The 21,117-nt window shown below is 43.2% G+C and overlaps 1 protein-coding gene across 1 annotated transcript in view; it reads left to right on the plus strand.

Annotated features, from left to right (window-relative positions):
• TMEM178B (transmembrane protein 178B) overlaps nucleotides 1–21,117 on the plus strand; it is a gene marked incomplete at its 5' end in the record, with an annotated part of 149,728 nt that overhangs the window by 112,207 nt on the left and 16,404 nt on the right. The window contains one exon of the mRNA XM_010024844.1: nucleotides 20,169–20,306. Within this exon, the coding sequence (XP_010023146.1) occupies nucleotides 20,169–20,306 (138 nt within the window). The remainder of the gene's footprint in view (nucleotides 1–20,168; nucleotides 20,307–21,117) is intronic.

Below are 21,117 nucleotides of genomic sequence, written 5' to 3' on the forward strand. Positions count from 1 at the left end.
GCTGAAAAGCTTGATATTGTTTGGAGCAGATAGTTGAAGCATTTCTTATTGATTCGTTCCTCTGCAACAAAATGGAGGGAAATGTGTTGTGTTGCTGCAAAAAAAATTAAAGGAAATGTTTGGAGAAAACCTTACTTTTTTTGCTTTCTGGAGTTGTTAGAAAATCAAGCTCTGAGCCAAAATGGCAGGTGACTGTCTAGTGGCAAATAAGGATGGGCATGGGGGTGGGAAAAAGCAACTTGCTTAGAAAGAAAAGTAACCATTTTCACCCAAATTCTGCGAAGCACTTTAAAAATAATCTTGAAGAGCAAATTAGGAATGTGTCTTTATTCAGCAGGCTGCGTAAGGGTTTTGGATGTGACTGCTGGCAGCTTGGCATCATTTTTCTTCCATCCTGCCCCACTCTAGCTTTGTTTAGAGGGGGGGAATGGAGGCTCCTAGTAGCATCACTTAGAGCTCCATTCTGCTCCCTGTCCCTCCCTCCCTCCTCCCCTCCACCTCCTCCCCTCTCGCTCTGCCTCTTTGTGCCGCATGTTTCCTTTTCAAAAAGTAATTTCATGGCTCATGCACTTAAGATTCCATCAGAAAGTCGAGTCTTTGATCAGGCAGACAGACGCCCTGCTGGGATTTCATTGGCAAATCACAATTCCCTTAATTAAGACTATGTGTCTTTATATCACTAAACTGATTCCAGCTGGTTCCCTGCTTGTTTTACGTCCAGATTTACCTAGACTATGGATTCTCACCCCTGCGACTCTGAAGGAACAAAAACCATTTAAAGACTTTTCCTTTCCAGCTTTTCACCCCCAGCTGCTTCTTCCCACCGGTGCAGCAGTTGGTGTGGGCTGGGAACTAAGTCTCTTCCTCAGTCTTGTTTGCACTCTCCTCTAAATCATGAGGTATGGTCATGAGAGGGATTTAGTCTGCTTCTTTCCAGTGCTTGGAAACTGGGAAACAGTAGTACAAGGGAACTGAACTTGCCTGGTGATTATTTTTCTTTTCAGAAGCCATGTTTTTACTGAGAATCAAGACGATGCTGAAATTCAGCACAGTTTTCTCCTCCTTCCCGGCTTTCCCTAGCTATCAATTAAAGATGAAGCAGGTTAAGAGTGCTCACTTATGGTAATCACAGGTCCTGTGTGGGAGGGACTTTGGTGACATTTCTGCTGTGCTGGGTTTGCTTGTGTTAGTCATGCCAAGGCAAACATTTCTCTGGAGAGAAAATACACAGTCAATAAATCCTGACTTTAAAGTGTGTGGTCTGCTCTTGCCAAGGAGATAATGCTCTGGGGGGAGTTTCGATGGGCAGTACAGTGTTGTTTTTCCTTTAGTCATCTGCATTTTCCCTTTTTCCTCCTTAATTTTCTCTTCTCCTCCGAGCAGTGCCCTGACACCTTCTCCAGGGAGAGGAAACTTCCATAGCAACCTGCTAATGGCACTAATTGCAGGGATGGCAGCTAGCATGGCTGCCGCAAGGCAGGACCAAGCGTCTGACCTGAAAGCCTGGCCATTCCCTTCTATCATGGTGCCTGTCTGGGGAGGTGAAGGCAATTCAGGGATAGGGCTTCTCAGTGCATCGACCCCAGTGGTACACATGCATTTGCCATGCACCAGAAAGAGAGAAGTCTGGCTCCTCTGGAGGAGATCCTTTCAAAACCTTCTGTGGGGAGACTGCAGGGACTAACAAACATACCTATGGTTTGAGAAACATCCCCGTAAGTGTAATTGCAGGTGCGTGCAGTCAGACTCTGCTTCACGTGTGAGCAATTGCTGCCCCTCTGTGGGGCCCATGAGATGCCACCCCTGGGCTCTGAGCATCCCTCCAAGTGCCAGCTCTGCAGCCAGGAAACCTGGCCACTGGCTGAACAGTGCTACAGCACAGGGGAGGCTGTTGCTGCTTATGCAGTCATGCTTAAAATTAAAAGCTAGCCAGCAAGCAGGGCAGCTTTAATGGCCAGCAAACCCTGACCTGACGTTTTCTGAAGCCAAGCTGCCCACTTCATAAGTGAATCCAAAGTCTTGACTCAGGACACATCCTCTTCTACATACTGATTCATCTTCAGCTTTATCATATGGAATTCTTTACTTGAAAATGCCTGTTTAATTATGTGCCAGCAGAGCTTTAAACCCTGTCTCAGGGATGTGGTGACTCTGTAATGGGCCATAGCAGAGCATGACTTTAAAGGGTCTTCATTTTAAGGGTCTGGTGTATTTACAGCTGTTACTCTCAGCAAGGAGAGTTTTGGTTCAGTCAAACAGGCTGCAGCCCGACCTAAACCTTATTTAGCATTTCACTTGCTAACAAAAATGTTCACTGAAAACCCTAATAGGACTTTGCACTTAGATGGGGTTTTGATTTGAGGATTCCAAAGCTTTTTTTAATAAGATTTGCTGATTATGAGTCTATGGTAAAACCAGATTAAATAAAAAGGGGTTCAGGATCTCTGTTTTGTTTGAAAGGCAGAACAAACCCATCCCAAATGCAGAGAAAGTATATTCTGTGACTAGAAAACTAACTTTATGAGCCTTTATAACTTGGTAATTAATTTTTTTGTTAAAATTAATTACAAATCTTATATTTTATAGAATGTTAACATCTATGTTTATCTTTGTCTCTTCCCAAATCATCTTAATGGAATGATAGAGATGCATTAAAGTTATATACAGTTAAAGCTGATTGAAATCTTGCTCATAGGCTCTACATAAAGAAATTAGGGTGTAATTAAGCTAAGTTGTTAATGATTGCTGTGAGTAGATGCTACAGTTATTGGGCCCTGTGCGAGGCTCAGGTCACTTGGAGGTGCAGACAAAGGAGCCCAAGCAGTTGCTGTGTTTCCTCTGTGGCTTATTGAGCACAGCAGGACGGTGGGCTGCAGGGACTTGGTGGCACTGGGGATGTCTTTACCCTTAAGGAACAGGTCTCGGCTGGCAGGGGTATACTGGAATCCAGAAACCCAATGTGGCTTGGGGATGGCAGCTTTGTGGCTAGGGCATGGCTGCTGGGAGAATGGAGCCTGGAGCACAGGGACACTGAGACTCAGCTGAGCATCCTCTGCATCCCCTCACTGTAGTGGTAGGCTCAGTTACAGAGCCCCTAGATGAAAAAGTTGATCGAAGGCGAAAAGCCAAAGTCACTAGTGTGCTTTGGGTGTGTGGCACCACAGCAACACAGTGAACATGTCTTCAGAAAGGTCACATCAGGAGGAGCAATGTAAAGCTGGTACTTCAGGTTGTCAAGCCGTTAGAAATATCAGAAGACAGGATTCTTTTTGGTTTTCCTATACAGCTTTTTATGCATGATTTTAAAAAATATAGTTAAAACAAGCGCAGTAAGAAAATTGCTTAGTAAAACATCAAGTGGTGTTACAGTTAGGAGTATCAGTAACTTATGGGGAAAAATAGTAGAGGACAATATAAACCAGTAGAAATCCAGGGTATTCATAGCTGAGTTTATGCATAAGAGAAAGCAACTGCATTGAGGTAAGAAATGCCAAGATAAGGCACCCAAAGCTCTCTTACCTCAGACCTAGAGAGATACTACAAAGGGAGAAAGTGGAAAATCAACAATGTTGCATTTTAGCAACAATTTAAATCTCATCTGGGACCATAAAGACTGATGTCACTCTTGTCCCCACTGAACCACAATCATTGCATCTGGCCACTGATTTCCCTAATATTTTCTTTTGACCTGATAAGGAATCTGATACCTGACTACAGCTTTTCAGATGTCTTAAAAGTCACTGTGAGGGTGTTAAAATGTGTCAACTTAGAAAGGAAGGAGATGGAGGAAATTAGAGGGGAATGTTAGAAAGGGAAGGTGTGCATTAAGAAAGAAGGAGCGAAAGGTGATGAAACACCAGAGCACTACAAGGCAGAGAAAAGCAGATAGAGAAAAGGAGGGGATCTGCACCAGAGACGGGGATAGAGGGATAGACAGGAGCAAAGGCAGAGAGATAGATGGAGGGGCAAATTGGCAGCTGTAAGGGAAAGGGAGGTGTGTTTACTTCAGATACAGATATTTACATGTTTTCAACATGCATCTTGGCTCTCTAGGTAGACAGGCCTCAGCTGAGGAGGGAAGAGTGGGATCCTGGACCCTGCTAAAATGCAAGCCATCTTGTGGCAACTAAGCATTTGTGGCAGGACAGGTTCTTTTAAGGGGCATATCATTGTTGTCTGAGGCATAGCTGTCTGCCTTCTGCTCTACTGCTAATAACTAAGGGGAGAAGGGAGATAAATCATGCCTGTAGTCTAGCAGAGTGCAGCAGAAGAGAGTCCAGTGTGCATCACTTCCTGATGCAGTGCAAGTTCTCTGGATTTTTTTTCTTACTGCACATACATGAGCAGTACACAACAGTGGAAAAAGCATTTCTTTCCCAATCAAAAGATGCTTTCTCCATCTATGACAAGTATATTTAGTGTTTCTGTCTCCTGCTCTGTACTGTGCTGAGGCATGTGTTTTGATATGCAAACGTAGCAGACCTGCCTGTAATCTTTTCATTACCTTTCAGTATTTCGTACTGCATGATGAGATCAAAGAGGTTAACTGAATTAAGAATCTCCTAACCACAGCTTTTTGGAATGATGCAACTGTTAGCAATGCACAGTGGGCTTTTCTTTCCATTTGTTCCCCCTCCTTCACATATGTACCCATCAGAGCTTCAAACGCTCTATCAGATCTGAAGAGACCCATTAGGAAGTGAGCAATCCAGCCAATACAGGTGAATTGAAAAGCTGCCTAAAAGTGAGGAAATGTGCTACAAGGATTTCAGATCCTAAATCATTCGAATCACTTGTGTGTAGGCACAAAAATGAAACCATATGTTATCTCAGAAACAAAATATTTGAGGGCTGATGCCATTTTTACTCTGCTGTCAAAGCTCGGCTTCCAAGTTTAGCCTTCTCATTCTTGCCAGTGATATTATTAGCCCTCTGCCACTACTTAGGTGCCACGCTGATGGACAGAGCTGTTGAAATAAAGGACTTTCTGGCTGGAAAGGCAAAATGAATAAAACAGCATGGTGGAAGGGCTGCAGGTGGCTTTTAGAAGTTTTTCAGCAAAATGAACAACAGTTTATTTTGGAACAGTCAAGAGAATTTTGGCTGAATTGAGATGCTTTGATTGTCTTAATCCTTTCAAATCCTTTTTCCTTTGTCTTTTTAATGTAAGTATAATTTTAAAAACGTAGGTTTTTTAAAAAAAAAAACACCTGGGGCCATGGCTGAGCCCTGCATCAACGAGAGCAGCCTCAAGGCTGCTCTGATAGTGTGCAAGGGGGAATGGACCACCTACAGCATGTTTGTGCATGTCTCCACGTGCAGCTGCACAGTGTGAGGAAAATGTCAAGTAGTTTGACAGCCAGCTTCCAACTTGTGTTAAAAACATCTCTGATCTACATCAGTATCACAGACTCAGCCTTTAAGGTGAACACATAAAGCAAGCCGTGTAGTACAGTGAACTTTCTGACTTTTGAGTGCAGCCGTTAGACCATCACCCACTGAAAGAAACAGGATAGCTGTGCGTTCCACAAGGAGAAGTCCCTTGGGTGGAGATGTTACAATGCCATGCATCCTATATTGGTATTTCTAAACTTGGAAGCTTACAAAAACTCTCTTCTTGGGGCACAGAAATGAAGCACATGTTTTATGGAGCAGGTTTTGATCACTTAGATGCCTGGTCATTTCAAAATGCTTGTGAGGAATTAAACTTTATATGGAGCTCATTGGAATTGCTCTAGATTTTCATTAAGTCAAGATCTAAGTACAGGTATATTTCGTTTTTCTCAGTAAAACTAGAGAGTCTGTTTCATGGCAACTTCTTCTAGATCACTGAGTGGTTTTGTGAAACTGCTGCCAAACATGGTATTTATTAGGGTTGTGCACAAAGACCTAGTGTTGTGATCACACTGCATATATATATTAATGTCACATTCAGGTTGCAAAACATTTATAACTGTCACTTCTTTCCCCATCTCTCTTTCTGCATGTCTCCAAACACACAATCAGTACTGCTTCTGGCTGATTGATGAGCTAGGTAGGGTAAAGTCAGATAGCACCCTTTGTCCTCATGTTGCTGTGCAGCCTGCCTGCTTCAAAGTCTCTGTGCACAGGGACTTCATTTTCTGAGTTGGTGGGTATATGGCAGCACAAGAATCTGCCATTTGGGATGGCAGTTGAAAAACATATGGTATGAAGGAACGTCACTAGGGTCTGTTGGTGGTGTGTAGGGAGTTGTTTATTAATTTTAGTTGATCTTAGATAACTTTATAGAACATGTAGCGGTATCCTCATGAATCAGGACCCTCCTAACCTGTTCACCATGCAAGCATCAGTCCCCTCAGAGACCTCAGGCCACATTTCATGGCCTTACACCACTGTCAGACCCTGGAGCTGTAGGCAGAGTGCTGCCTGCTGGACTGTTGCATTAGCCACACTCACTGTTTTTCTTAGCAAAGATCAAGGGGTGGTTTCTGTGAGAAGGTAACAGGTCCTATGAAACCACATACAGCTGCATGAGTTTTCATCCTCCTACCCTGCCAGTGAGCATGCAGAGGCTGTTTGAACTGGCCAACTTCCACTAACGTGTGGTCATTCCTCAGAACATCTCCCATGGCTGCACCAGTCTGGTGTAGGCTTTTGTCATGGTGTCAGCAGCAGGAGTGCTAACGCGTGCCATAGAAAAAACATGCCACTAACCACTGTTTTCACTGTGGCTGCCATCAGGGGAGCCTGTGCAGGGACAGGTCATCCCTGAAAAAGAGCAAGTAGCAAGCACAGCTCGTTAGCTTGGGAAGTCAGAGAAGTAAATGAGGCTTTCTGGGAACTGGGTGCTGGGACAGGATGGCCTCTAACAAAACTGGGAATGAGCTGACTTGAGGAGAACAATGAACATCTATGGGCTATTCTGTGCCACCAGCACTGCTAGAATGAGGCAGGGGCTCGCTCTGACCCATGCCATGTGTGGAAACCCTGCCTGCTTGCAGACATGTGGCCAAATAAAGACTAAGTCCCACTTTTTTTATTTGGTGAGACCAGGTAGTCTCACATGCCAAGTTGGATCCTACCAGTTATTTTAGATGAAGAAATGTGTTGCCAGAAGCAGTCAGAGCTAAATATGGTATACTGGCTTTGGAAGTAACTTCCTGAAGCCTGACAGGTGACTGACTTCAGATCAAGCACACCACGGTGAAATCCAGCGTGCTCTCTGTTCAGAACTGCTGGACACCCTGCACTTCTGACCCCCGTCATCCTCCCAGTCCCATCAAGCATAACCCCTTACAAATGTCGTGCTGGAAGCACTCATCTGTATCCTGCAATTGCATGAAACACCCACTCATGGTCCAGCCTTGGCCGCAGTCGCCTGCCTATCAAGTGACATTACTTCAGAAGGGTCTTGGGCTTCGCACTCCCCATGAGCATGGTTAATACAGTGATCCAGCAGCTACCCTACTATTATTTCTTCTGCACAAAAACCCTTCAGGGAAAATATCTCAAAACCAGTAAATCCGACTTTTTCATCAGGCTTAACTGTTCCCAGCATGTGTAGAGACCCAGCTTTCTGAAGCTGTGCTTTCAGTGTCAGCCCACTTCCATCAGCAGCTGCTGACCAGTGGCTCCCACTACTCTTGCTTAGGGACCATTTTTGGTTCTTACAATTCTTTTGGGCTCCACTTTTGGCTCTGCATTTCTAGAGATGGGAAAAGCATGTCCCACTGCCTTTGAGTTGCAAGCTGCAGTATGCTTACCTAGACCCTTGTGCTGCCTCTCTGCCTGGTCTGGCCAGATTCTGCAACATGATGATTGGACCTCTTTCTGCAAGTTAGTTTTTAGCCAAATATTATAGCATTCAATATAGATGTAATTAGGGGAAGATGTATGATCTATGATACACGCACCGAGTAGCTGAGGAGATCTGTGAACTGTCAGTGATGTTTTGTGCAAAGATACCATGAAAAGTAAATTCAGACACTTCACAAAACAGTGTTCAAAAGCAGTTGTTCCCCTATGGCTTGATCACATTGGCGGAAATACTGAAGATTCCTTGTTAAAGCAACTGCTGAGTCCTATAACATCTGATGTTGACCAGATAGTTTGCACAAATTAAATGCTGTGTCCCATTTCCCTTCTGCTAGAAAAGGGATCTAAATTTGCCACGTGAGGAGAATCTGTTGGGAGGCATCTTAGACTAGACTGGGCTTAATTGGTGCCTCAGGCTTTTTTTTTTCCAAGCACATATTTGTTGGGGTACTCCAGCTGTGGATGTGCTTTTCCTTTTTGCTGTGCATAACATCTGTGCAGTGGGCTTTTGTTTGGCTGGTTGGCAGTTTCCTCCTCCTTCCCCCAAGCTGCTTTGGCTGCCCACCCAGCTTTTTACCAAATTGCAAATTTATATTCCTTCTGCTTTCGGCATCCCATATGTGGAACTGTCAAAATGTCACTGGCATCAATTGTGAAAGGTTAGTGCCACATTATAGTCAGCGAGCTTATTAGCAGGGAAATTATTGGGTGTTAGAAAGGAGGAGGGAAGGACAAATGGGAACCCATTTTCCATGCACCTGCTTCTTCTACTAAACATTTCTTCCTGTCACATATATATTTTCAGAAAGTAGTTGCCATCTGCATAGGAAAAAAAGTAGCTAGAGACCCTAGGAAGAATAAGGCTGTTCCTTGTGAGATCCTGGCAAACTGGGAGGAAGAGATGGAGAGGCAATGAGAGCACGCTGGCCCAATTAATTTGAGTGCTGAGTGACAGGAGATGTTCATCTTCACTGACCCAGTGACTAGAGACAGGATCATGCAGCAAAAATCAGGTCTGATGGGAACCCAGTGTCAAATTGGGAGACTGTGCATCTTGGTTGCATGAAATCAGCTTGGACCAAGAAATAGTAACGATGTTCAGTTGTTCTCCCTAAGTTTGCAGGCACCTGTATGCAGATGAGAGCTACCACTTTGCTTATTTACATGTCTGTACTTTTTCAGATTTAATCAGATTTAATTCAAAATCACCACTGAAAAAAAAAAAGGTCCCATATCCTTCTGCAAAGTTTTTATCTGTCCAAGGCATTTTTAGGGCTTCTGGTACCATCATTGCAGAGAGCTTAGCATCTTTAATGTAACAACCTGGTGAGATGAGGTTATCCCAGTTTATGAGAATTGAGGCACAGAAAACCTGACTTTCTTGCCATGCAGTTCTGTGGACAGCAGAAAGTGGTATCTGCATCTTGAACGGCTCTCTGCTAGTACCTGGATCACTGAACCACCCCTCTCATGCCTCAGTTTTCCCTTTGGCTTTTCTACCTTGTTTTTTTAAAGTCACCCTGTTGAACAGCTGGAAGCACTGGAGATATCAGAGGGGCAGGAGGAGAAGTGCTGTTACTCTCTAAAAAGAGCCAAAGCATGGTGTAGGTACGTGTTCTTTGAGTTTGTATGAAGCTGCTATTTCACAAGAACCACTGCCTAGCTTTTGGGCCGTAGCTCAAAGCCAGCACTAGCTTGACCCAGATTCAGACCAGGGATCTAAAGGTGAAAGCTACCAGAGTCCATAAGCTAGCCTTGGGGACACCAGCCCTCCTTCACTCCTGATTATTCCATTCTTGACATGGCAGAAAAGGCTCTCAAGGTGGCTGATAATGTACTGCTGGGGGGTAGTATATGTCTGACCTTTTCTGTAGGAATGAGCTTGAAAATGAGGCGGAGAAAAAAGGAATGGATATTAATAATTGGATTGTCCTGGGGATTCTTCAGTGGCAACGAGGCCCATTGTGCCCTAGAATTAGAGCAAGCACCATGTGCTGTGGTCTTTGTTGCTGCCTGAATGTTACTGATAGGTGAAATTTAATTTCACCACTCACTACAAAAACCAAGAAATCTGGACTCTGCAGCAGCCACAGCCAGTGAAAGGCCCCTCTCTCGTGAGGCAGGGACTTCCTTGCTGCTCTCCACACTCCTAAGGTTGGTCACTTCAGGCAGAGAGGAGGCAGGCATGGGCAGGTGAGGGACAAATGTAGGGAGGACATGCATGTGACACAGGGATATTGCCTTTATTCATTCCCAGCTTTCCACTTCTCTGTGTGTGTGTGTTGGGGATTTCAGCTCTCCCCTGCTCAGGAGGCTGTTCTTGCTCTTTCTCTTTCATGCTGATTTTGCTGCAGGAGAGGACGTAGAACTGTGCAAAACACCAGATCCAAATCTCACACAAGGTTTCTGGGATTGTGATGGGCTGTGCAGAGCCCCAGGCACTAACGCACATGATGAGAGCACAACATGAAGTGTGGATTGACTTGTGGACATTTCCTCTTGCCCCAGGACTTCTTTCCAAACCCTTTGAGTGCAGCCACCCAAACCACCACTAACCCCTCAGTTGTGAGCTCTCGTCCTACACCACCACAAATCAGAGCCATGCTTAGGTAGCTTTCAGGCAGGTGCAAGTCCCTGTTTTCTAGGTGGTGTCCTGAAGGCCCAGAAGTGTTTAACAAAACTGCAGAAAGTCTGATTCTCCAGCTGGGACTGAGGCCCCTAGTGATGTCCCCAGTGAGGTGGGCATTGTGGTGGGAGTGTGCAGCCCCTCAGGCATGGGCACCGTGGCACCAGGACCGGGCAGGAGAGAACCCGCTTGGTCCTGCCCCTGGCTGGACTGCCTCCTGCAGGCTCCAGAGCCCCTCCTGCACAATATCCAAGCAAAAAACTTAGGTTTTGGGCAATTAAGCAGCCATCCCCCCACCTCCTTCTCGTGCCAAGCAGAATTTAAATGTACTCCCAATTTCTCTTTTTAGCACACACAAAGAAAAAAGAAAAAAAATTAATCATCTATAAGAGAAGTTCTGTTCAGACAAATGGAGAAGCATTCAAAGCTGATATATATTTTTCCCCACATTTGAATGGTATCTATTTAAATGCAGATTTGCTGGTTTCCTATGTGGAGCTTGGAAGAAACGCCTTTCAATTTAAATGTTAATAGAAGAGTAAACTTCAAAATCAAAATTTCTCCATAAGAGAGAGTGTTTTCTCACAGCTTTAAATGTCTTTCTATACTTCCTCCCTCCTTCTCTCCCAACCTCCTTCTTCTCTTCCCAGTTCCCAGCCCAGCCTCACTTGCATTAAACAGTCTTTTTTAAAGACAAGAATGTACCTTTCAGAGTTCCTGAATTCAAATGTTTAATGCTGGGGTCTGTGGAATGAATATGTTTGAGCAGAGTGCTGGGGCACTGATAAAGCAGAGATATCGTCCCTTCACCTCCGGCCATTTATCAAACCTGCTGCTCTGAATGCTTTATGATGGGATTATTCTCAGGCTTGTGCTGCGTAATATTGCACCAGTGGTTGGAGCAGGGGTTGAAAGAGAAGAAAAGCCTTTAGGATAATGTTTTTGTTGGTCCTGAATGCAAGCAAGGCTTTGGTGCTGGGATGGAGTGGGAAGTCATATTCAGAAGTAAAACAGGAGAGGGATTACCACGTCTCTCTCTTTCTGTATTATCCCTCCTGCTCCTCCTGTGGTCCATTTCCACATACCTCCAACTTCATTTATCTTCAGGAGGAGCTTAGGGTAAATCTGTGTTTTAAAATGACCCTTAACCCTGCCTTATACTGGGGTTTTACATGCAATTATGTTTCTTGATTCCTGTCACACTCCATTTGTCATCTTTGCCATAATAGAAACTTTTCTTTACCTCATCACTCTCTTCATTCTCTGTCTGGTTTTGTCCTCTCTTCTCTCCTCACTGAAAGAAAAAGTTTTCTTCTGCTTCCTTCTGGTCCTGACAAGTCCTGGCCATCAAGAAGTGGTTCAAGAAATACTAACTGAAGATTAAATTCCAATAAACTTCCATGTGGACATGTAGACAGTGCGATGGTGACTGGCATATCAAAAGCAGAGTGTAGCAGGGCACTGCTTACCGTGGAAGGAGACTTTTGTAAACTAGACAATAAACCCATTACTGTATATAATAGGATACAGGGATTTCTGTATCCAGATTATTTTCACATAACTGTTACTGTACTCTGTGTGTTAATAGCTGAATGCCTCTGAAGAAGAAGTGTTGAACTGGCTTTCACAGCACCCCTGGGAGAGCGGAAAGGTCTGATTTTCAGAGGAAAGCTTTAGAGCAACCAACCCTCCCACTGATTTCAGGGAAAGTGGAGCTCACTGGGCTCTTCACTTTAAATGCTCAGTCCCTTGCAGGTAGGGGTGCTGGAGACACCGCTTGCTCCCAGGGTGTCTCTGGGTGCCTGTGACACCCTGGCAGGGCTGCATGGTGAAGCTTGCCCTGATGCCCTATTCTCCACTTCCTCCTGTGCACTCTACATAGTGGGGGGGATATATGGAGTAATGGAGTTGTTAGTGGTGTCAGATCAGCACTTCTCACCAGTACTGAAAACACACTACAACGAAGGGTGTCACCTTTGCCCTGAGACCCAGAGCCCCTCACAGCTTTCTTCCAGACCATTGGAGACACATTTAGAAAGCTGAACTTTCCACCTGGGTTCTCCCACTGCTGCCAGGGCATAGGGAGATGGTGCCTCACATGCTTCATGAATGATCCCTCTGGCCAGGCTAACATGGTGCTAAGGGACTATGGTGCTCTTCCTCCCCAGCAAGATCGTACTTGCGTGGTGACTCAGAGGTCACTCAAAGTAAGAGGTGACCGGCATAAAGAAGTGTGAGCTTCCTGAGTTCTCCAAGGGAACAGGAAGAGAGAAAAATGAAAAGAAAAACAAACTCCAAGCTCTGATCCGATAAAGTCCCAAAGTTCACACTGAAATTGAGCAGAATCCATTTTATTATATGTGCTTCAAATTCTTCAACACCTGCATAATCCGCCAAAGCTGTGTAACGAAAAGCCTCTTGGCATGGCTACAACTGGGAGATGTTTCCTTTGTGTGACCTCACCTAGCAGAAGCAGGAAGGATTAAAGTTTTGAATGTGAAGAAAGATGGCCAAAAATGCAGGTGCCTTAGACTTTCTTCCCTCTTTCTAGGGAATGAGAGAGGGAAAGAAGGGATGAAAGGGTTGATTGGGCAAATTACAAGTGTACTCTGCTGGGACCAAAGCTTGGAAATGTTCCTAGATGATCACATATTGCAGTACTAAAAGCCTGGATAGTAAATCTGGAGAGTGAAAGACTCTTCAAGATCAGCTCTTGAGCATCACTAAGTAGGAATTATCAACTTCAGGTACTTCCTGAGAAAAAAATGATCTCTCCAGAATCAGAGAAGGGGCAGGAATGGCTTAGGTCAGAGTAGAGCAGAGCAGAGCAGAGTGGAATAAAGCTTTGGCATAGGCTCAGCTAGTGTGGCCCACTACATCGGGGTTGTAAGGGCAAAGTTTTTGATTCCTTTCCTAGCCTGCTGTCACTCAGAGCAGATTAGCAACACCGCAGATAATAAAAAAACCCTTTTCTTCTCTGGCTGAAGTTTCTTTTTCAGCAGAAGGGAACTTAGGATTGGAGCAAAAGGCTGAACCCTTCTATGGATATTCACATCCATTTTTTTCCCAAGATCTAGCATAAGTTTTCTGCCTTGTGCAGTAGAACTGCACCTGCTGTGTTAAATTTCTTCTGCGCAAATGCATCCTTTATGCATTGACCTCTCTAATATCCATTTCATAAAGTCTCTTGAAGACAAATCCATCTTTTCAGCCTCATGAGACACTTTTTCTAGCCTTTTCTCCTCCTACATTTAAACAAGTTTTGTTTCCTTCCTTCTCTATTGCATCCTTAAATCTTATTATCTATGGGTTCTCTTTTGCCTCCTCTCTGCTCTACATGAGCAAAAGGCAAGATTTAAATCAGGACATGATACTGGAGCTCCTGATGCTGCTTTCAGCCACTGCAGAAATTGAGAATTTCTTAGGCCCTGGTAATGTTCCCAAATACTGGAGGAATTGCTTTCAGACAGTAACACACCAGTGCATGACCTGGTCTGGGATGCCCTGTCCTTCTCTTGTACTTTATGAGACAATAAATTGCAGTGTCATGTGGAGCTTGCTGTTTGTCAGCATGAACCTCTGATGCTGTCAGCCTTTGCAGAAGACAGGACTTCATTTCTCCTGTGATGAGCTGCTCACCTGGCTCTGAAGTTGTGGGATTTCTTATGAAGGCAGGCAGGCTGAAGTGCTAGCAGTGCACAGCTGGCACCTTCCTTTTGTAATTGTTTCTGTTTTCATAAGAATACTTAAGAATTCTGATGGAGGAAATCCAGATAGATGGTCTGTCCTGACAAGAATTAATCGTGTGTCAGAATGTCCATTCTACACACTGTCCTGAGAGATATTTTGACTAGCACAGACCACAGACAGTTTTTCAAGCTTGCTATCAGCATTTCCATATCGGTGAGTTCATACATGCTAGCAACCAAACACTTAACACTTCATCATACTGCCAGCAAACTCTAGTCAAGAGAATTTGATGGGATTTTCTGGTCTAGAGGAAGTTATGCATGTAACTCATAAACACCATTGCACCTCTTGTGATATTAAGGCTCATCTACACCCTTCAGTTTGATAGTTTCTCTTTCTGTGAAGTCTTCTCCTCTTTCTCTGATCTTTCAGAGGGTTGTGGTTTAGTGTGTATGTTTGTGACAGACGTACTTCTGAGTCACTGTCTAGTGCAGAGTACTTACATAAAAATATAATCCACTGTTACTTTTGTTGAAGTGGGTTGTACTCATTGTGATTGCATTAAGAATAATCTTTACACTGAAGACTGAGTTGCCACATGATTCAGTACAAGGCACTCTGAGATTTTAACTGAGTCTCAGGTAGACTAATACATATTTCTTTTCTTATCTCTCCATACCTGAAGCAGAAAGAAAAGATTAAATCCTCACCCTCTACTTGCCAACCTCATCCAAAATAGTCTTAAGCTGTGTGTAGAGAATCATGAGAGGCAGAAGATGCCACTCAAAATCACCTGCATTAATCCTCACTTGTTCATTGTAGCTGCAAGCTGCCAGGGCTGGCATCCAATAAGACACATCTGTCCAATTTTACATCTTGCCCCCCTTGTTCTTTTTTGAGGTGAGGTAAAAGAAGGGATGATGTCAGAGAAAGGTGCCTCTGTGCTGCTGATTCTTCGTCAGAGGAATCATTTAAACAAAGCTTAATGAAATCTGGCAGATTGTGCTCTTGGGCTGTGTGCAGTTCTCGAACAATTTCCAATGCATGTATTTGTTTGGAAAAGATGAAAAAAAGAGTGATTTAGACTCTTCAAGCACAGATGTTTTTAATCCCACGCTGGTAAGAACAAATGAGAATGAATCTAGTACAGGCGAGTATAGATCAAAGTGACCTGCAATGAAAGATTATGCTAAAGAATTAGGCTATCCCAGTGTATTTCTGCTTGTGGTAATGCTAGATTCTGACTTTTGGTTCTAGAGGGGCACAGACGTACATTTGTGATTTCCTTTTTGGTTTCCACTTTTGCTGGGACATCTCACGAAAGAATGGCACTGTATCCAATTGTCTTCTAAATCATTCTAGACATTCTGGATACAGACTTCAGGGTCCTTAGTCCTTATGGATCTTTCTCTACTGGGAGAAGGAGGAGATGTAGGATGGACTATCTGAAACACTATTTGCAGAAGTATTGCACTTTCTGATAGACTGATAGCAAGCACTGCAGTTTGATGTGGTAACAAACTCTTGAGAATAAGCGGTTCTGAAAGCAAAAGCAGCGCTGTGTGGTTAAAGGGCTGGCCAGAAAGCCCAATAGTATAGATTCAATTATAGGCTCCTGCACAAATTTTCCATGTAGCCATGGGCAGGCTGACTGTTCTCATCTTGGTTTCCCCATCTTTTATGAAAGGTTCGTATTTTCTTCCTGTATGTGTTGTTGTGACGAAAGAAATAGCTAATATTTTGGAAGTATTCTTAAACTCCTCTGTGGAAAGAAAGGTAAATATCAAAAAGGAGACCAAGCCCTTGCTTTAGAAACATGACTTGCACTTTCAAGGAAGAGGACAGAACATCAGAAGTCAAAAAGGCATATTGAAATTTTCAAGATGCAGCGCTGATTCAGAACATGTTATGTCTGCAGCTGCTGGGGTGTGAAACTTCTTTCATGATGTGACAACCAGCATGAATTACTTTATTGCTCGTAACAAATACAGATGGACAGATATCAGGGTGACATGAAGGGCAGGGACATTTGCAAACTTACAGAGAACATTCCACCAAATGCTGCTTGGAAATAAACTGATCTTAATCAGCTCTTCTTCCTTTCTTTATCTTCAGAAAACCTTTAGAGCCAATATTCTGCCGTGAAAGGCTAAAATGCTTTTAGGAAATGCATGTTGTTTTATGAGACTCTGTCTCTATTTTAAGGAGGTTGTCTAAAATGCTAATATTTCTCTTTTCATCACAATTCACAAAGCTTGTGGCTATCAAATTTAACATTTCAGTCTCAGTCATGAGAATTGGATTACTTCACTTGCTGTCTCTTCTCCAATGTTATGAACCAAGAAATTTGTTGTTTCTAGCTTACATGCACATGATGCCTGTACTCCTTGTCTGATGATCGACACTGGTTTTGAGTCAGGATTGAGTTCCCTGCCTACTACATGCAGCAGCACCTGCAGCAGTGCTAGGCATGGAAAGTAGTCCCAAGGGGAAGATATTCACATATAGCTTTTAATCTGTTAATATTAAAAGAAAACAGGATGAAGATGATGTCTCTAAAACAAGAGTGGAAAGATGATGTTGCACTTTCAGCCACAAGTGATGGTGGTATGTAAGTCCATGTAGTAAATCATTGAAATTACTGGTCATAGAGGCAAGGCACTGAAAATCAGCTTCTGTCTTACAGGTCTTACAGAACAAGCAATATAATACCTTGCTTACTTGCACCCTGTAGCTACATTTCTAAACGTTTCTGTTACTAGATGGTGGAGAAGGGGGATTCATAGTACCACTGAAATCTGTGCACTTTGCTAGTGTAAAGACTTGGGAGGGGTATCCAGGAGGGATCAGCTGTAGAACAGCCAAGCAGTGCACGAGAGTGAGCTAAGATAAGGTACGATTGCTGTTGCAGCTCCCAGTTAGCTGCACAAGATTCAACAATGCATTTTTTGACTCCTTCAGTTGATTGGGATTGTTGTGCCATGATCTTGAGATGCTGTAGTAACTCAGGTTTTCAAAGAAAGAATGAGTGTAGAGAACCGTTAATTTCATAATGTAAAAATTAATAAAAGCAATTTCATAAAAATATTGAAAGAAATCCAAACCCACAATGTGCTCAAATGTCATAAAGTGGTGTTACATGACAAAGCATGATGGTTTTGCCTTTGTAGGATGTATTCAGGAAAAGTCTACCAGGGCAAAGCAAACTCAGACAAAACCCATCAATCTGTACTGATGAGCTATCTTTTATTTATGTGGCATCCTTTGCTTCTAAATTAGTAGAAAGAATTAATATATTGCCTCATGTACACAGTGCAAATCTTTGGTTTTTTGCTGTCCTTTCCATGTGGATCTCCGCACCAACAGAACAGTAATCATTAGAAGTACTACTAATAGGGGTTGATGTCCAGAAAATATAGGTTCCTGTTCCCTGGCCTTCTCCTCACTAAATACCCTGAGGGTATTGAACTGAACTTGAGAGAAGTAAGATTTCACAGAGAATTGCCATTTTGATTATTTTTTTGTGTGTGCTATTAAGTGTCTGTCAAAGGCTAGCTTTCTGTTTTTTTCAAGAGATAATGTAAGCCCAGAGTTACAATGCTGATGTATTTCACTGTGTTGTTAGAAAGGGAATTTCAGGTTCCATTGGAAAGAAAGGTCAAGTGTAACAAACCTCAGAATTTGGCCTAGAAATCTTGATCCTGCTACTTTCACCCTTCTGTTCAATGCCAAAACTCACACTGATTTTAGTGGGTTAAAACCTCTTCCTCTGGGGCCTATGAAAAGTAGCTCCATCAGCTAGTCACTGGGGTAGGTCTGAGGAGTTACTGACATCTTGTAGCTGAACAAATCTATTTAAATTCAGCTCGTTAAAAGCAGGCTGTTAGGATATGTTTCTATTAGGATGAGCAAGTGCTACTACCTGGAGTCAGCAGTCACAAGTTAAAATGCAAGGGTTTTGTAGAGCTGACACAAACAGCTGTGCAGTGATTCTGAGAGACGTGTTGTACTGTTACTGAAGATGACATAGGAAACAGTAAACAGTTTATGTTTCTATCTATCTTTCAAATTAAGCCCAGGCCTTCATGGACTGAAAAGTAAGGCGGCACTCTGCTGTCAATGATGCTTACTAACATTGACTGCTTGTTTTAGAAAGCACTCTCAGAAATTCCCAAGGAAGATGTTGCCTGTGGGAAGTACGAGTTTCCACAGGAAATGATTTACTTTTTCCTGCACTAGACCTCCTCGAACATATTCAAATGTTTTGTGGGGAGTTTTTGTTTCTTTTTTCTGGCGGGACAGTCACAAAACTTAAGATAAAAATGCAAATTTTAAGATGCGTATCTTGTTAAAAGGGCCCTGATCACTGGTGGGATGAAGTCCTGGCAATCTTTACGTTGTCAGAGGGACTCCTTGCAAAAAACAGTGACAATCTACTGTTATAGCTTGAACGGGTAGGAACCAGTTATAGTTTTGATGGATGGGTTGCATACTGCAACTCAATCTTGCATAAGAGCTTCTATAACAAACACAGCCCTGAGTAAACTGACTTCCACTAGGTCGAATCATTCTGTTCCAACACACCGATAGACCTTGTGGACGCTTAGCATTTTGGATGAGGAGCTTTATAAATCTCTGATGATGCTACTCTATCACTGTTCACAAATGTCACTAAGCTGCACTGCTGGTCTTCATGGTACTTCTGGTCCACTGTGGGAAAAAGGTAAAAAGTATCAGAACTGAGAAACAGTCAAAGGAGAAAAGCTTCTATGGAGACTGGGGGATGATTCACAGTTTTCAAATCTTCCGCCTTCCCGGCCATAAGCATTCTGCTTCTTGAAAAGAAGTGAAATCATTGCTATGCAAAAAAAATTTAAAAAAGTTTCAAGAAGGAAACGAATGTTTGCAGAGCTGGCTTGGCTGGAATTTTCCCTGCACATATACTCCTGACAGATCAGTCCTTAAACTTTCTATGTGTACATGAGAAGGGACAGGGAATAATCGAATGTTAGTGAAGATTGCCCCATCTGTTCCATTACTTGAGTTGTAAAGATGCTCTTTAGCTCTCATAGTCCTTGTGATTTCAGTTGCCAGGTGGTCTCCCTGCCCAGGTTTCGCATCCAACACAGCTGTGAAGATTTTTTTTTTCCCCATCACATGCATTTTTTTTAAGGAAGACAAATATGCAATACAGCCAGGTCTGAATTTAAGGGTTCCTTGCATTAGGTCTTGGGGATCTTTTTGCTTTATTTATGAAATAAATACAGGTCAACCCCATGGACCAATATCAGATGTAGTACTCTGTCTCCACTTGCAGAGCACAAAATACTTCAACCCCCTGCCCTTCTCCTCCTCTCAGTGCTCCCTGGAGCACTCAAGAACATCCTCATCAGAAATCATCTGACAAGATCACCATCTAGATACAAGAGAGGGCAATAAAGTGTCCTACTCCCCAGCTGTGTATCTGCAGTTATCTCCTGACACCAGAATATCTGTGTGCCTCACCATCCTAGAGGCACCAAGTTTCACACACACAGCAAGGCTCTGCATCCCGGCTTACACATGGGAAACCATGGCCGGAAAGTGCCCAGGGAATTGTTCAAGATCACACAATGGGTCAGAACTAATGTGAATCCCCCATCATGTTTGTGCTAGAGCAAAGCATAGAGACCGCTTTGCTTACATCCATTGGATGCAGTGGAGTAATGGATGGAAATGAGAAGGCAGGATTTAAACAGACATTGTGCTAGTACCCAGATACCAGCAGTATTAGGCACAGGATTGCACTGAGGCCATTTTACAACTTCTAATTCCTGAGCAAATTGTCACAAGTCATTTGGGTGTATTTGCACTGAGCTTCATTGTGTGGTGAAATGGTCACCTGTTTTCTTTCCACAGCCCAAGCTAGTATCTTAATGTATGGATTATCCTCCCTCTGAACTATCCTTACGCAAATCATCCCATGCCATTTTGGATTAAGACTGTTATGAACCTCTGATGATGGTTATTTATCACTATTCACATGCATGTTGTTTTTCTGTCTTCCCCACTGCAGATCTGCGCAGGATGACAGCTGGCTTCATGGGCATGGCTGTGGCCATCATCCTCTTTGGATGGATTATCGGGGTGCTGGGGTGCTGTTGGGATCGAGGCCTTATGCAGTATGTGGCAGGGCTTCTCTTCCTCATGGGAGGTAAGTATGTTGGTGTTTGGAGAAGAAATGTGTTTTCCTTGTTGTTTTAATGTTTCCTATTTCCACATGCCCCTCCTTTTCTAAGTCAATGAAAACATGTTTCAGGGTGTTTTAGGTTTGGTTTCAACCCAAACTCCTTTTGGTGTACATCAAGGATAACCCAACTGCTGTTACATGGTGCTTCTATCACAAAACAGTGCCCGTAAGTCATAGGACTGAAATTTAGTCCAATGCTCTGCTGCTGCAAATAATACTATCAACCTTAAACTTAATGGGCTTAATAAATTTAGTAATAAAAATCTGAAGATTATGCAGATGTTATTCCCGCCATTATCCTATTTCATATTGGGACACTTTGATAACTAGAAATGCTCAGAGTTTTAACCTACACATATTCCTTTTGAGCTGCTCTTGAGTCAAATGTAAGCTTTAGTTTATATGTCTCTCTTCTTTCCCTGGTGTACCTGTGAAAAGCAGTGGTATCCTCTGTTTTCCTTTTCCCACTCTACATATGGTTTTTCTTGTAGGTTTTGCTCTTTAAGACCAGTTATCAATCCAGCAGCCCTTTCTGCCACCTGTTCTTGTTTGTACTTACCCTTCTCAAATACGGATGAGAAGGACCATTCCCAAACAAGGTCTGATCAATGCCTTGTAAAAGTGACATGATGGTTCCCCTTCTCTGCTGGAAATCCCTTGCCTGAAGTAGTCTGTGGTTTTATCTGCCTTTTTCATGCTGTGTCACACCGGAGACCCACAGTCATCCTTCAGCTGGATAATACATACAGGCCTTTCTTCTTTGTAACTTCCTGCT

Source organism: Nestor notabilis, unplaced genomic scaffold (assembly GCF_000696875.1).
Source record: "Nestor notabilis isolate BGI_N333 unplaced genomic scaffold, ASM69687v1 scaffold9512, whole genome shotgun sequence".
Classification (NCBI taxonomy): Eukaryota; Metazoa; Chordata; class Aves; order Psittaciformes; family Psittacidae; genus Nestor; species Nestor notabilis.